The sequence below is a fragment of the Gallinula chloropus genome (assembly GCF_964237585.1).
Source record: "Gallinula chloropus genome assembly, chromosome: 9".
Taxonomy (NCBI): domain Eukaryota; kingdom Metazoa; phylum Chordata; class Aves; order Gruiformes; family Rallidae; genus Gallinula; species Gallinula chloropus.
Window position 1 is genome coordinate 3,641,808 of NC_140094.1, and position 15,677 is coordinate 3,657,484.

At 54.5% G+C, this 15,677-nt stretch overlaps 1 protein-coding gene across 1 annotated transcript; it reads left to right on the plus strand.

The window, feature by feature from the left end:
* Positions 1–299: 299 nt before the first annotated feature.
* On the plus strand, positions 300–623 carry LOC311194702 (feather keratin 4-like; the record flags this gene model as incomplete). Its single annotated transcript, XM_084267902.1, has 1 exon — positions 300–623. The coding sequence occupies one exon, from the start codon at positions 300–302 to the stop codon at positions 621–623; it is 324 nt and encodes a 107-aa protein (XP_084124028.1).
* Between the last annotated feature and the right edge of the window lie 15,054 nt (positions 624–15,677).

The following is a 15,677-nucleotide window of genomic DNA, read 5'->3' on the forward strand; positions in this document are numbered from 1 at the left end:
AGAGATGCAATCACCCAGCAGAGCTTTGCAGACAAATGCTCTAGCTAGCAAAGTGCTTTATGCCTAAGGAATGCTCTGGGTCCGCCCACCAGCTTGGACACAGGGTATATAAAGTCCCTGCATCCCCAGGCCTGCCATCGCCTGCCCTTGCTGCCATCTCCTCAGTCAGCTCGGTAAGTCAGAACCCACCAGAGCTCTTGCTGCCGGCTCGCTTGCAGTCCTGCCAGAGCCTCTTGCGTCGGCTTGTGCCTGGTGCTCATCCCTGCTCTGTGTTTCAGCTCTGCCTGCCTTGCCCAGAGATGTCTTGCTACAGACCCTGCCTGCCTTCAGCCTGCGGACCAGCACCCCTGGCCAACAGCTGCAACGAGCCTTGTGTTCTGCGCTGCGCTGACTCCACCACCGTGATCGAGCCCTCGCCGGTGGTGGTGACCATGCCAGGCCCCATCCTCACCTCTTTCCCTCAGAGCACAGCCGTGGGCTCCTCTCTGTCAGCTGCTGTTGGGAGCAACCTCAGCGCCGGGGGGGTGCCCGTCTCATCCGGGGGTGCCCTTGGATTTGGGAGGTTTGCAGGCCTTGGGAGTGGTCTGTGGGGGTCCTGGCGTTCCTGCAACCCGTACTGGTAGGCCCAGCACCTCCCTCACCTGGGAAGGAACAACCGGGAACGGAGAAAGAAAACCTGGATCCAGGACTGGGGAGATGCTGGTGCTGTCCCAGTGTGGGGGACACCTGCCTCTGCCCCTGAACGGAAGAGACCCCTTTGTCAATCCTTGACATCGCGCCCTTCCTGCTCTTATTCTTCTGCTGCTGCTTTCCTTGCTACGCCCACGTACCCCCCTCATCCTGCCCCAGGGGCTCCAGAGCTTCTGCCACTGACCAGAGCAAGAACGGCCCCCAGCCTGGCTGTAGATGGGAGCAGAGTCTCACTGGCTGCAGCTGCAGTGGGGAAAAAGAGCGCCTTGCCGGGGCCTTGCATCTGCCGGCAGAGGATGATGTCCTCTGGCCCTCTGGAGCCCCCGACCTCTTGGGCTCAGTGCTCTTTCTCTGCCCCTCAAAAAGCACACTTTCTGTTCTCATTAAAGAAATGCTGCATCTCAGCCTGAGTCTCCCTGTGTTCCTTTATTCTGGAAATGCAGCTTTCTCCTGCACAGTGCGTGCGATGGTGCTGGTGGGGCACGTTGACTCTTCTGCCATTTCACGCTCCCCAGCAAGTGGCCAGTTACAAGTGGTGCTCCTCAGGGCTTAGTCCTAGAGTCCAGTTCTGTTCAATATCTTTATAAATGACCTGGATGAAAGGTTTGAATGTTCCCTCAGTAAGTTTGCAGAGGACACTAAGCTGGGAGGAAGTGTCACTGTGCCTGAGGGTAGGGAGGCTCTTCAGAGGGACCTGAACAGGCCGGATCAATAGGCTGAGGTCATTGGGATGAGGTTCAACAAGGTCAAGTGCAGAGTCCTGCACATGGGACATAATAACTCCATGCAGGGCTACAAGCTTGGGGAAGAGTGGCTGGAGAGCTGTCTTGCAGAGAAGGACCTGAGGTGTCTTGGTTGACTACAGACTGAGTATGAGCCCGCAGTGTGCCCATGTGGCCACGAAGGTTAATGGCATCTTGGCCACAGCATGGCCAGCAGGTCCGTGGCCGGGCTTGTGCCCCAGTCCTTGGCATTGATGAGGCTGCACCTTAATCTGTGTCCAGTTTTGGGCCCCTCACTACAAGAAGGAGATTGACCTCTTAGAGCATGTCCAGAGAAGGGCAACCAGGCTTGGGAAGGGGCTGGAGAGTAAATCATAGGAGGAGCAGCTGAGGGAGCTGGGGCTGTTCACTCTGGAGAAGAGGAGCCTATGGTGAGACCTCCTCACCATCTACAATTGCCTGAAAAGAGGTTGTAGACAGATGAGTGTTTGTCTCTTTGCCCAAGCAACAGGTGAGAGGACGAGGAGGAATGGCCTCAAGCTGCACCAGGGCAGGTTCAGGTTAGACACTAGGAGGAAGTTCTTCACTGAAGGGGTTATTGGGCCTTGGAAGAGGCTGCCTGGGGAGGCGGTTGAGTCACCGACCCTGGGTGTGTTTAAGAGACGGGTTGATGACGTGCCTAGGGATATGTTTAGTAGAGGACAGGATTGGCTGGACTCGATGATCTCAAAGGTCTTTTCCAAGCTGGTGATTCTGTGATTCTGTGAAGTGTTGAGCCTCACTGGGGAAATGCAGAGACAGGCATTTGGAGGCCTGCTGGTTGAGTGGGGGACACCTCTTTCTCCTGCTCCCTGCCCCGTTCCCAGCTGGTTGTTAACTGGGCACAGAACCAGTGCAGGTTGATTTGGTTGTGCTGGCAAAGGGACAGCAGGGCCTGGGAATGAACCCATCCAAATGGTATCGCTGTGCCCGGTTAAGGGAGGTGATGGTCACTCCCAGGTACCACTGGTCAGTGAAATGTCCTGTCACTATTATGCAGGCTATGGGAATGAGGTGAGCTGAGTGGTGTGTGCTGGTTTTGTCCATCTGGATGTGCTGCTTTGACAGGTGGAATGGTTGGACTTTTCCACCTAGGTGAGGCCTGTTGCTTCCTTGTTGGTGATGAGTGTAAGGTGGCAAAATGCACATCTCTCTACCCAGTTTCCCTTCCCACATATACTGACCTCAAGCACTGTCCCTCTGCCTCAGGCCAGGAAAACATCTTTCCCAGAAGCGAGTGTCCAAGAGTCTCCCCCCAGCCCTGTCTGTCTGTCTGTCCATCAGCAGCCTTGAAGAGTGGCCAGCTACCCGGGACCCCGATCAGCAGGCAGAGGTGGGGAACACAGAGGAGGTACCTGCAGGTTCTGCCCTCTACACCATGCCCAATGTCTGCTCCACCCCCGGCCCCCAGCCCACCCACAGAGCCCCGCTGTGCCAGGAGCATGTCACAGGCCAAGGTGTTAGGCCTTTCCTGGGTTCCTTTGAATGTGTGGCTGAGGGTGGGCAGTGGCCAAGAGGTGAGAGGCCACCTTGGCAGGAGCCCTATCCAAAGGCCACATCCACATGGTGTAGGGCAGCTCAGGCTTTGCAAATAGCTTGAAAGCAGCAGCAAGGCCTTTCTTTGCACTCCTGTGGCTCAGCCTGGTGACAGAGGCACCAAACCATCTGAGATTTCCATTATCAGCAATGTGGTGACATGGGGGTGCAGCAGTGTCATGCTGAGAAGCATGAACTTTGGGTGGGCAATGACAGAAAGAACATGAACAGTCCTTTCAGGTGCCTTTCAGCATGGTGAGGCTTTGGGGGTTCCCAGATCCCTGGATCTATCAAGCAGGCTCAAAGCATTTCTGTTTCTTTCCGGATTGCTGCAGCCAGTCCCTTACCCTCTGTGTCCACTCAGGGGAGTGGATCACTACATCTGTCCAAAGTGCTTCAGCCTCACCTGCTAAATGCCAGGTTTACCAGCCCCTCCACATACTTCCTTCCTAGGCCAGAACCCATTCTGCAGGCTTGCAGAGCCCAAATGCTAAGCCAGGGCTCGTTCTGAGGTACCAGTGCCTTGTTCACAGATGTCCATTGGCACTGAGCAAATGCAGAGCTCAGACAAAATGTCACCTGTCCTCTGGGAAGGTAAAACTTACCCTGTGCATTCACTAGTCACCAGAAATTAGACAGGAAGTGTCAGGATTCCTAGAAATTTGAGGTGAGACAGGGTGTGAGAAAAGCTTCTTCCAGAGATAAGAAGACAGCACCCCCCAGGGAAGGAGGAGACATGCACATGCCCCAGGCATTATCCTGCTCAGGTGCAATAGGGGATTCCCTGGGACAGAGCCATGGCTCAAGCTCTTGTAGCTTTACTGCTGCCTGTCAGGACTCTGAGCCTGTTTCTATGGGCATAGGTGGCAAACAGACCCACTCCCCAAGGACGTTTGTTTGCACTGGGGCTTCCTGGCATTGGAAAAATGCCATTCCAGGCTCTGGCAGGAACACAGACAGGACTGGGTCTGCACAGTCCCACAGCACCAAGTGGCCAGTGGGCAAAGACACCAATGTCATTAATCTGTCATGCTGTGGATACACACTCCAGCCCATCCTCCCTCCCACATACATTCTCCTTCTCCTTCTCTCTCTCCACTCCAGAACCTTCTTTTACTAAAAAACCAAAATGATCTTTAATGAGAGACAGTGGAATTCCCTGAAACCTTCCAGGATTTTGTGCATCAAGGAGCTTGGAACTTCCTTATAGCCAGGAAAGCCAAAGGCATCTGTCTTGTATCAGACACAGTGTGGCCAGCACGTCCAGGGCAGGGACTGTGCCCCTGGACTGGGCACTGGTGAGGCTGCACCTTGAGTGCTGGGTCCGGTTCTGGGCTCCTCACCATCAGAAGGACATTGAAGTCCTGGAGCAAGTCCAGAGAAGGGCAACCAGGCTGGGGAAGGGGCTGGAGGGCAAATCCTCTGAGGAGCAGCTGAGGGAGCTGGGGGTGTTCAGCCTGGAGAAGAGGAGGCTGAGGGGAGACCTTCTCCCCACCGCCACTGCCCTGCCAGGAGGGTGCAGAGAGGTGGGTGATGGTCTCTTCATCCAGGGGACAGGAGATGGGACAAGGGGCAATGGGCTCAAGCTGCCCCAGGGCAGGGTCAGAGCAGATGGGAGGGAAAAGTTCTTCCCTGGCAGAGTTGTGGGGCTGTGGCACAGGCTGCCCAGGGAGGGGCTGAGTCCCCACCCCTGGGTGTGTTTAACAGAGGGGAGATGAGGTGCTCAGGGATCTGGGTCAGCACAGGACAGGGACAGTTGGACTCGATGCGCTTAAAGGGCTTTTCCAGCCTTATGATTCTGTGGTTCCTTGGTGAGTTGTTGCAGACTGAAAGTACCCAATGTGTCCATGCGATGGCAGCAAGAGAACATCCATGGAGTTGATAGTTTATTTACAGCTCAGCTGTTCAGCCTCCAGAGGCCCTTTCCCCAGCCGCTCAGCCTGCCTGGCAATTGGAACCTTCCCCTCCAAAACACCAAGCAACTTAACCCATGCCTTCCAAGGCTTGCCAAACCTGCACAGAAAAAGAGGGGAAATGTAGAAGAAACAGCAGGTAGGGGTGGTGGGGAAGGAAAAAGGGGTTTTATGGATGGAACTGGGTTGTACCCAGAGGGTATTTTCGCCTCACTGGCAAAGGAGCTCTAATTCCTGAGTGGGTAGAAAAAAACACCCTGCAAACATGTGATTTGTTAGCACTGCATCAAAGTGCTCTCAATTCCTTTTCCAGTGTAAATAAAATACACATTTCAGTATAATGTCACTGAGGCACCTTCATTTCTCTTGCAGCCTGTGGGCAAAGGGAAACTCAACTAAACTCACCTCCTCAAGGGGACAAAGCTTCTTAAGTCTCTGATTCCAGGGTTGCATACAGAAAAAAAGAACCCCACCCCAAACTATGTTTTTTACTGTGCTGACAGTCAAAACACGAAGCTGGGCAGTGGGGTCATATGCAGGGTTAGGGCTGGTGCATCATTTACAGAGTCTCTGTCATGGGCAGTGCTCCAAGCAGGCAGCATTGCAAGGAGGGGGATCATGATGCCCATGGTCTGTTTCCTACAGAAACCCCATCTTTCCTCTCCCAGGAAAAGGACCATGCATGTTTTTGTGTGGAAGAATGGTAAGGAGGTGGGTGATGGAGGTCAGTCCAGCTGTTTCTCAGACTCCTGATAATATATGCTTTGTTAAGGTAGGAAAGATTTCTATTTCATGTTGTAGCATGCTTTACCTAGCTGTCCTTGGCTAAGTTCCTCTGTCACATGCCTCCTCTGTAGCTACCCATGCATTTTTCACGTCTCCTTGCAAGACTGTCTATTAACTGTCCCACCACACAGATTTATTCTGCATGCATATTCTCATATAAAAGCTTCATAATTCATGTTTTCCACCATGGGCCATGGCTCTGTGGTGCCAGGGATCTCCCTGCTTGGGAAACTACTGGGGAACCCCCTTCGGAATGCAGAAGTAATACAGGCATTTTGATTGTCTGTGAATGTATTTGTGTATCCAACATTACTTGGTCCTGGTTCGGCGTCACCGGTGGTGGAGGCTAGACTGGTGCTGCCTTCGAGACCTGATGGACTGACATCGTCCTGCTGACACCAAGGCACCAATGCCCTGACTCCCTATCTACCCACTGACACAGGTTGCACTTGCAGAGTTAGAGGAACTACCTCTAACTTCAGCGAAGCTTTGTGGGTTGAAATCCTGTTGGTCCAAGCCAAGTCCTGTATTAGAATCTACAGTATGTACCCCTTGGCCTAAAAAAGGGAGGCCTCAGGGCTCTCTAGCTTCACAGGCAGAGGGCAGGAGAGCTCCTTGATGCCTAACAGGAAAAAGTTTCTCCCTCTCCAAAAAACAGGAGAAGAAGGACTATCTGGGGGAGCAAGAAAAGGTGATGATAAACTGGAATGAGTTCAGAGATAAATACCTAGGACACTCAGGGCCAAGGGTTATGGCCTTTGGTGGATGGGCTAAGGACCCAACGCTTGATTATCTAGAGGAAGAAAATTATTAGAGAGGATCTGCAATAGTGCTTCCCAGTGCCTACAAGGAGGTTACTACAATGGCCAGAGAACAAGAGCCATGGTCAAAATTTCAACAGGCACTCTGTGACTGGCTACAAACAAAAATTATCACCCTGAGGGTGCCTAAGCATGGGAAAAGGGGGTGAGAGAGGCTGTGAAATGACTTGCCTGGCCTGGTCACTGGTATTTTGTGACCTGGAAAGACAAAGTGCTGGTGTGAACCTACTTGAAGCAAGAGCATGATCACTGACTCCCAGAAATGACTTCCAACCAGAAGGGTTGTTGGAAGGCAAAGTAGAAGTGGGGAGAGATTATATTTTGAGTGAATGTTTAAAGAATGTACACAGGTTGCATTTTAGGTGAGGACTGAAGAATGTGAGCTTTGAAAGGGAGACTGGAAAATAAAATTATTTCACCCAGGGTTCTCCCTACAAATTTCTCTTCTAGGCCAACCTGGAAACTACTGGTGGACATACGTACATGCCCACTTCTCCTTCTGCAGGACCAAGGAGATGGCAGCAAGGTGTAGTCAGTTGGCTGAGGACCAATGAGCCTCCACTTAAAAGAAGGGGACAGGAATATTAAAGCCAAGGAGAAGGCAACCAAGAGAGAGGAGCCAGTCAGGACTGGGATACAAATCCACATCTCCCAGGGACTCTGCAACCTGAGAGCAGCACCTGAGATGACTCAGACATCTATTAACACTGTTGTATTAACGTTGCCTCTGCTGCTGTGCCCCTGCAGCTGCTGGAGCCAGCTTCCTCCTGGCACTGCTGCAGGGCCAGCTGCTGCCTGGCAGCACCCTGCCCTGCTCCCCCCCGAAAGGCTGCTGTCAGGCCACTGCAGCTCCTACACAGTGCAGGGACCCAGCATGGGGACAGCATCTCCCAAGGACAGGACAATCCTCCATGGGAGCAGCAAAAGGAGCCATCAGCAAATCATGGCTCTGCACGTGCCAACATCTGGTCAAGGGCCTCCACCACACACCTGCCTTCCCAATGAGTTCCTCCTTTCCGTGCAGAGCGTCAGGATGTGGTAAGGAAAGCCCTGCTGCCTGTGGATGGTTCCTGGGACAAGTAGGGATCTTCCTTTTTCCCTGCTCCGGGCCAGGGAGACTGGGTAAGAAGGCCCTGGAGGGAACGCTGTGTGGGACTCAAGGAGTCGGTGTTAGGAGAGAGGGCTTGGGCAGTGAAGGCAGGAGGAAAGGAAGTGCACCAAGGCCTGAGCATCTGCCAAGAGGTTCCTGTGGGGAAGAGGTTCATTACTGCCCATGGTGCAGGGAAAGGGGGGCACAGCTCCCTCTGGGACTTGTTGCTTCATGGAATGAACTAGACTGACAGGCCTCTCATTAAGTCCCTGGTGCAAATGCCTGCTCAGAGCAGGGCTGGCCCCAAACCTGAGAGCAGATGGCTCAGTGCCTGAGCCTCACTGAAACTTGGGTCTGATACCCACACATGGAGAATGTCCAAGTTCTCCGGGCACTTGCTCCAGTGCTCCAAAACTCCCTGAGGATCTTGGAAGGGTTCAAGGCAGACCCTCTACCACCTGCTCTTGCCAAGTGGGCATGGCAGGGTGGAGGCAGCCTAAAGAAAAGTTCACCTGCGTTGGCCAGGAATCGAACCCGGGTCAACTGCTTGGAAGGCAGCTATGCTCACCACTATACCACCAACGCTGCTGGCTGCACACCTGCCTCCTGCTCCTGCACTGCCCAAACTCACCTGTGTCCCGCCCATCCTCCACCCTCCCCACAGGACAGGCCCTTAGCTCTTCTCACAGCGCCCTGCAGCACCCAGGCTCTGCCCCACACCCGAGAGACAATGCAGTGCCCACTGGGAAGCCCCCTTGGGCCCTGCTCCTGGATGCACCTGCACGTGCATCCAAACAGACTCCCAGCACGGACACCCCCTGGGGCTGTTCCAGGCGACCACAGTGGTGTTTCCCAAAGGAGCACCCAGTTTGTCCTCCTCCCCACCTGCAGAGCCCCTGAGGTCCCTGGCTGAGGCTGTGAAGTTGATGATTGATTTGCTTTATGGGAAGTGAGAAAGCCCAGGACATCCACTGCCTTGTGGGGTGAGCTCTGTGCTGTGCTCTGCCTGATGCTCCCCAGTCCCCCCATCTGCCTTGCTGAGGGGTGCTTTGGGAGTGCTGGCTGCTAAAGGAAAGTAGACAGCGGGAGTTGCAGAGCACAGAAGTGCAGCAGTGTAGGTTAAAACTTACTCTCTTCTACGGTGCAAGGAAAAGGCTGCTTTGGCAAAAACAGTCACTTAGCAGAGGATGGTTTCGATCCATCGACCTCTGGGTTATGGGCCCAGCACGCTTCCGCTGCGCCACTCTGCTGCCTCAAATCTCACCTGGGACCTCCCAGATCCCCAACTGAAGCTCCCTGGCACTGTGCCAGAAGGACAGGATCCCATCCAGAGGGACCTGGACAGGCTTAAAAAGCAGCAAGGAGAGAGGGCACCAGTAAAAATCTAGGCAAAAAGGCTGCGTTGTCCTGATCTGTTGTCACCAATTCACCATTGTCACTCCCAAGGGGGGTATGCTTTCCTTAACCTTCCTTTTCTGGTTTATATACCTCCAGAAGTTCTTCTTTTGTTTTTCTTGGCATCCCTTGCCAAGTTCAGTTTGAGCTGCGTCTTGGCCTTTCTGACCTCATCCCTACACAACCCAGCAACATCCCTGGACTTTTCCCAGGACAGCTGTCCCCTCTTCCACTGCCTGTGTAATGCCATCTTGCCTTTCAGTTTGACCAGCAGGTCTTGACTCAGCCATGCTGGTCTCTTGCCTTCCTTGACTGACTTCTTACACCTGGATAATGAAAGCTCTTGCACTCCTTTGAAAGTGTCCTTAAAGATCTGCCAGTTCTAGGAGAAAGCAAGAAGTGTGCAAGGCAAAGTGCAGCTGGTATCTGAGTCCCACAGTTGCTGTGTGAGCACTGCAGGCAGCTTAAAAGGGGGCAGTGCCCCATAGCTGGCAGCAGTTGAACTTGTGCAGAGTGACACAAATGGAGTTCTAGCCCATCACCTTCACCACAAGGCCAAAACTACCTGCTCCATCCCTCTCTGCCTTGCTGACCACATGCCCCAGCCAGTGACACCCCGATCCCTGGGAGTTTCAGGGCCAGGTTTCACCTGAAGCTCTGAGCTTCCCATCTGCAGCACAATGACAGGAAACTTGCATGGTGAACAAGACTGGAAAGTGTTTCTAGTCGAGAAGGTAAGCATAAGGAGCGACTTGATGCAGTGTGTTTGAAGGGGCTGGAAGGAGGAGGCTGGACAGACTGTGAAGTGGAGGAGCAGGGGACTGTCCAGGCTCTGATCTGGAGGAACTCCTGCAGTGCTCAGATCTGCTCCTGCAGTGGCAGCATGGCCTCCCTCCTGCTACTGCACTGCCCAGACTCACTTGTCTCGTGCTCCTTCACCTCACAAACTGGCCTGTCTGCAGCTCCTCTCCTTCACAAAGCAGCCAGCCTCCCCTTCCAGCCACCTGCACACACACAGAGCACATCAACCTGCTGCCCTCTGGCTCTGTGCTTCTCTCTGGGTCACATGAGGGACAGGGAAACGTGGGCTGCTGGGGGCTGGGAAAGGGCTGATGGGAACGGGGAGCTTGGTGCTGCTTTGGGAAACACCAATGGGATTGACTCCAACACTCGGGTGGTTTCTCTGCCTCAAGGGTGTTTGCTGCTGTTCCCAGGTACAGGTACAGCCAGGACCTGGGCCCAACAGGGTGTCCCAGTGGGCACGGCATTAGCAAGGTGTGGGAGGTAAGAATGTAGGAGAAGGTCTGTGCTGGTCAGACGTGGTCCGTTATTGGGACAGTTCTGAAAGTCCCCCAGATCCAGAGATGGTCAGGGAAAGCCCTCAACAGTGCTGCTTCTCTGGGACATGCTTTCAGAGTTGGGGCTGTGGAGAATCAACCCTTCTCAGTGGGTTGGTGTTTGTCATGGCCTCTCTGAGTGACAGCTGCCATCTGACAGCTCAGGCTTGGGCATGAGAACGGGGTCTGTCCCGTGCGTTGAGGAGTAGCGGCTGCCAGCCCAGTGCTTTGGGCAGCCCAAAGGCAGCCAGAGGGTGTCCCCCCAAGCCTGTCAGCGCATGGGTGTTGTAAAAGGGGGCATGGCAGGGCTGCAGCAAGAGCTCCAGCACTGCATGAAAAGGCCCCGTGAGTAGGGAGTGCCCTGTGTCCCTGGAGGAAGGCTGCCCTGGTGATGGGCAGGGAGATGGAGAGGCTGCCAGGCGCAGCCAGGAGCCCGGGGCTCAGCTGGGCTGGGCACAGGGGAAAGGCAGCTCATGTGCAGGAGGTCCCATGGTGTAATGGTGAGCACTCTGGACTCTGAATCCAGCGATCTGAGTTCAAATCTCAGTGGGACCTCAAGTTTTTGGGACTCCCTCAGGGCTTTTCTTGCCATGCTGACACCCCTTGCCTTGCTTTGCTCTTGGCTCAGCTGTTTCTTGCATGCCAATCTTCCCTCCTTTCTCGTGTTCCCAGGCCTGGCACTGACATCAGTGCCCCTTCTGCTGTCCTCTGCCCATCAAACCTCTGCTGCTCTCCTGAGGAATGGCTCCCCTCTGCTCCCTTACTCTTGGTGCCTGTTGTTGGCTGAGCGCATCCCCTGAGGGTTCACATCCTCAAACAACAGCAGAGTCTGAGCCAGCAGTCTGAGACTGGCTCAAAGCAGGCTCAAGTGGAAGAGGATTTTCATGCCTTGGACTTGTTGAATGTTGGGCATCTCCAGAGAAATGGACCTTCCCCATCCCTGCCTGAGGCCCCAGGACACTTGAGCACCAGGTACTTGCTCAAGCTTCATTTCTTTCCTGGGGCTTATGTGCACCCTTCTCTTGAAGGAAAATGGGAAGTTCTCCTTCTTTTGTTCTGGGAGCAAAGTAAGAGTCCTGCTTTGCCCATCTCCACATCCAGAGCCATTTCTCTTCTCCACATATCTTATAGTCTCATTGTTCTGAGCATGAGACCGTCATCATTTATTGAGACCTCAAAGTGTCTCCCGTTCCCGTTTAGCAGCAAGGGCCGTGTTGTGCAGGCTTTCTTTGGAGATGAGCTAAGCTAGTTTCAGGCTCTTAAATTCAGCTCAAGAAGCAACCTCTTGTAATGACTTGTACTCAGTTCCAGCACCTTGCCTATGGGAGCAGGACTTTCCCTCATTGCAGCAGGAATTCTTTGGGGTGGGAGTGAGGACAAGTGCTATAGGCAAGAGGCAGGTTTTTGTGTCTCCCTCACCACCTTGTCCTCTGTGGAGCTGCTTGCCAGGGCTGCAGCCCAAAAGGGGACCCGTAGTTGGCAGGATTCGAACCTGCGCGGGGAAACCCCAATGGATTTCTAGTCCATCGCCTTCACCACTCGGCCACAACTACCTGCTCCAGCCTCCTTGCAGGGCTCTCTGGATGGCTCACAACATGGCTCATGCAGGGACACCCAGCTTGTTTTGGTTTGAATGAATTCCTGTGCTTTAGATGTGTGTGAAGTGTAACAGGCACCTGGTGCTCTTGCCAAAACCCAGGAATGAACCTCGTAAAACAAGCAGAGTAGCCAACAGCCGGCTGTCCTCATGGCAGCCCTGTGGGGGGGGGGGGGGAAGGAATAGCTCCGCCTAACGTGTAAACTGCACCATCAAAAGCATATGGGTCATACAGAACATATGCATATTGATTATATTGATTTGAAAATCAATATAGGATTTGGCTCCCGGGTATAAAAAAGCCAGGGATCTCCTGGAGAGAGTCCAGAGGAGGCTACAGAGATTATTAAAAGCCTGGAGCATCTCCCCTGTGAGGAAAGGCTGAGTGAGCTGGGGCTGTTCAGCCTGGAGAGAAGACGACTAAAGGGGGAACTTATTAGTGTTTATCAATATCTTAAATATGGGATGCATGGGGAACTGGCCAGCCCCTTTTCAGTGTCTGTGGGGACAGGACAAGGGGCAATGGCTGCAAGTTGGAGCGTATCATATTCTGCACCAACATGGGAAAGAACTTTTCCCCAGTGAGGGTGAGGAAGCCCTGGGACAGGCTGCCCAGGGGGTGTGGAGTCTCCTTCTCTGGAGAGATTCCAGACCCATCTGGACGCTGACCTGTGCGACCTGTCCCAGAGACCATGCTTTGGCAGGGGGTTGGACCGGATGAGCTCTGGAGGTATGTTCCAACCCCTATGATTCAATGATTCTAAAAGGCTTTCATGTTATAATCATATCTTGGCTCTCACGCAGGAGAACACCTCACAGAAAATTAAAAAAAGGAGTCCTGTGTTTCAAAATACCTGAGGTGTACAACCACATCCAGAAAGGCAATCAACTAGAACTAAGTATAAAGTCCTCCAACTGTATGGGACATTGTTTTCGAAAAATAAGGACTATGTATTCTCAGGGTCTATGGACCTATCAGAAGTATGGCTTGGGAACATGAGAAAGGAGGGAAGATTGGCATGCAAGAAATAGCTGAGCCAAGAGCAAAGCAAGGCAAGGGGTGTCAGCATGGCAAGAAAAGCCCTGAGGGAGCCCCAAAAGCCTAAGGTCCCACTGAGATTTGAACTCAGATCGCTGGATTCAGAGTCCAGAGTGCTCACCATTACACCATGGGACCTCCTGCACATGAGCTGCCTTTCCCCTGTGCCCAGCCCAGCTGAGCCCCAGGCTCCTGGCTGCGCCTGGCAGCCTCTCCATCTCCCTGCCCATCACCAGGCAGCCTTCCTCCAGGGACACAGGGCACTCCCTACTCACGGGGCCTTTTCATGCAGTGCTGGAGCTCTTGCTGCAGCCCTGCCATGCCCCCTTTTACAACACCCATGCGCTGACAGGCTTGGGGGGACACCCTCTGGCTGCCTTTGGGCTGCCCAAAGCACTGGGCTGGCAGCCGCTACTCCTCAACGCACGGGACAGACCCCGTTCTCATGCCCAAGCCTGAGCTGTCAGATGGCAGCTGTCACTCAGAGAGGCCATGACAAACACCAACCCACTGAGAAGGGCTGATTCTCCACAGCCCCAACTCTGAAAGCATGTCCCAGAGAAGCAGCACTGTTGAGGGCTTTCCCTGACCATCTCTGGATCTGGGGGACTTTCAGAACTGTCCCAACAGTGGACAGGGAGAAAGCTCAGGATGCCCAGGACACGACTTCCTTGTGGGGGGAGCTCTGTGCTGATGCCAGGGAAAGGTGGGAAACCGAATCCATTAGCAGAGGATGGTTTTCATCCATTGACCTCTGGGTTATGGGCCCATGACGCTTCCGCTGCGCCCCCCTGCTCCCTCACACCTCACCTGGGACCTCCCAGCTCCCTGATCTGAAGCTCCCTGGCACTGCCAGCACCAGTGTTTGTGCTCATTCCAATCTCTCATCCCTTCCAAGGACGACAAACAGACTGCACCCCTGTGTGTTGGGAGAAGGACAGTGCACTGACCAGCACTGCAAAAACAAAAGCCCAGGACAAAGTGACATGCTCTGCTCCCTCAAGAACTGCTCACCCTAACCCCACCTTTCCATCACGCTGCATACCTCCAGACCTGGAAACCACCACAGTGAGCAGTGCCATGACTGGTTGTGAGATGAAGTCTGTGAAATTCACGAGCCAGGACTGAGATGTTAAAACCAATGTCTGAATTCACACTGACATCTGACCAGCTGGGACACTGCTCTTTGACAAGTGACAACTGCACACAGAAAGAGGGTGACCGTGTGTGAGGAGAACAAAGGACCACGAGTCTGGAGCTGCGCTGAACAAAGTCTTTAATGAGAAGGAGGATAGGCAGTGGCACAGAAGAGACAGCAAGAGAGACATCTGCAGGGCTCAGGCAGGCACAGAGCACGGCCCGTTTCCCAAGGACAAGCTCCAGACACAGCGCTTGCCTTTCCCCGTTCTGCTGGAGCTGGTGCTGATCCCAGCCCAGCAAGAGCAGGCCTTAACTCGGGCCGCCTGCCCCCATCAGCAGGAGGGTCAGCAAAGCAGAGGAGAAGGAGCCCTTTCTGGAGGAGCTCAGAGCAAGGCAGAGCCAGAGGAGGCACGGCGAGGCCTGTCACACAGCCCGCAGCAGTGGGCACGTGTCCCCCCTGCCAGGTGGCAGCAGGACACCCAGCCCGTCTGCAAGCCGTGGGTGGCCACGCTGCTGGTGCTGCAGGGGCCCCTCTTCCTTCTTGCTCCAGAGGGGATGATGCGGCGGCTTCAGCAGTTCAGACTGCAGCGGGGGAGAGGCAGGCACAGCCCGGCCCCCCCCAGGCCAAGGGAGCCCCCAGAAGAGATGGGCACCCCCCCGGCGCTGAGGGAGCTCCCAACAGCAGCTGACAGAGACGAGCCCACGGCTGTGCTCTGAGGGAAAGAGGTGAGGATGGGGCCTGGCAGGGTCACCACCACCGGCGAGGCCTCGATGGCCACCGTCGAGTCAGCGCAGCGGGCGACACAGGGCTCACTGCAGCTGCTGGCAAGTGGGGTTGGGCCCGAGGCGCCACAGGGCCGTGGGAGACAGGGTCTGAAGCAAGACATCTCTGGGGGAGGGAGGCAGAGCTGAAACACAGAGCACAGAGGAAACGGAGACTCAGCGTCAGTCTGCCTGCTCTGCAGCTCTCTCGGAAGGGGCAAGAGCAGGCATGAAGATTGATGCCATCAGCCCAGCAAAAACAGGCTTATCCCCGTTGATCCCCTGCTGCCTGAGAGACTCCCCCTCTGCCCAGCTCTCCCCTGCCAGCCCCATCCAAAGGGACGCTGCTCAAGCCCTCGCACACTTGGAGTGCAGGGCCAAGCTGAGGCAGCCCAAGCATCCCCCTGAGTAGCCACCGTGGCAGCAGTTCAGCCCACAGGCAGAGATGGAGCGCACTCAGGCTTACCTCGTTCCTGGAGGAAAGGGAGGCCAGAGAGGACGATGCAGAGCCTGGAGCAGCGCAGGCTTATATGCTGTGTCCCAGAGCCCTGTGGGGCCACCAGCATTCCTTGCTCATGAAGCACCGAAACACCCAGCAGCTGCCGCTTGCCAAGGCCTCGCTGGTGACTAAGCCCTTGCTTCTTTCATCTGAGATGGTTGGTACCTGCTGCAGAGCACCTCACATCAAGGTCATTCATTTCCTTCCAGGCCTGCTGAGACCACTTGGCTTGGAGGCGAGCTGTGTAGAGAGATGAAGTGTCTTTCCTTCCCATGGAACTGTAGGCTCGTTGAACAAGGGGGAGAAGAGAC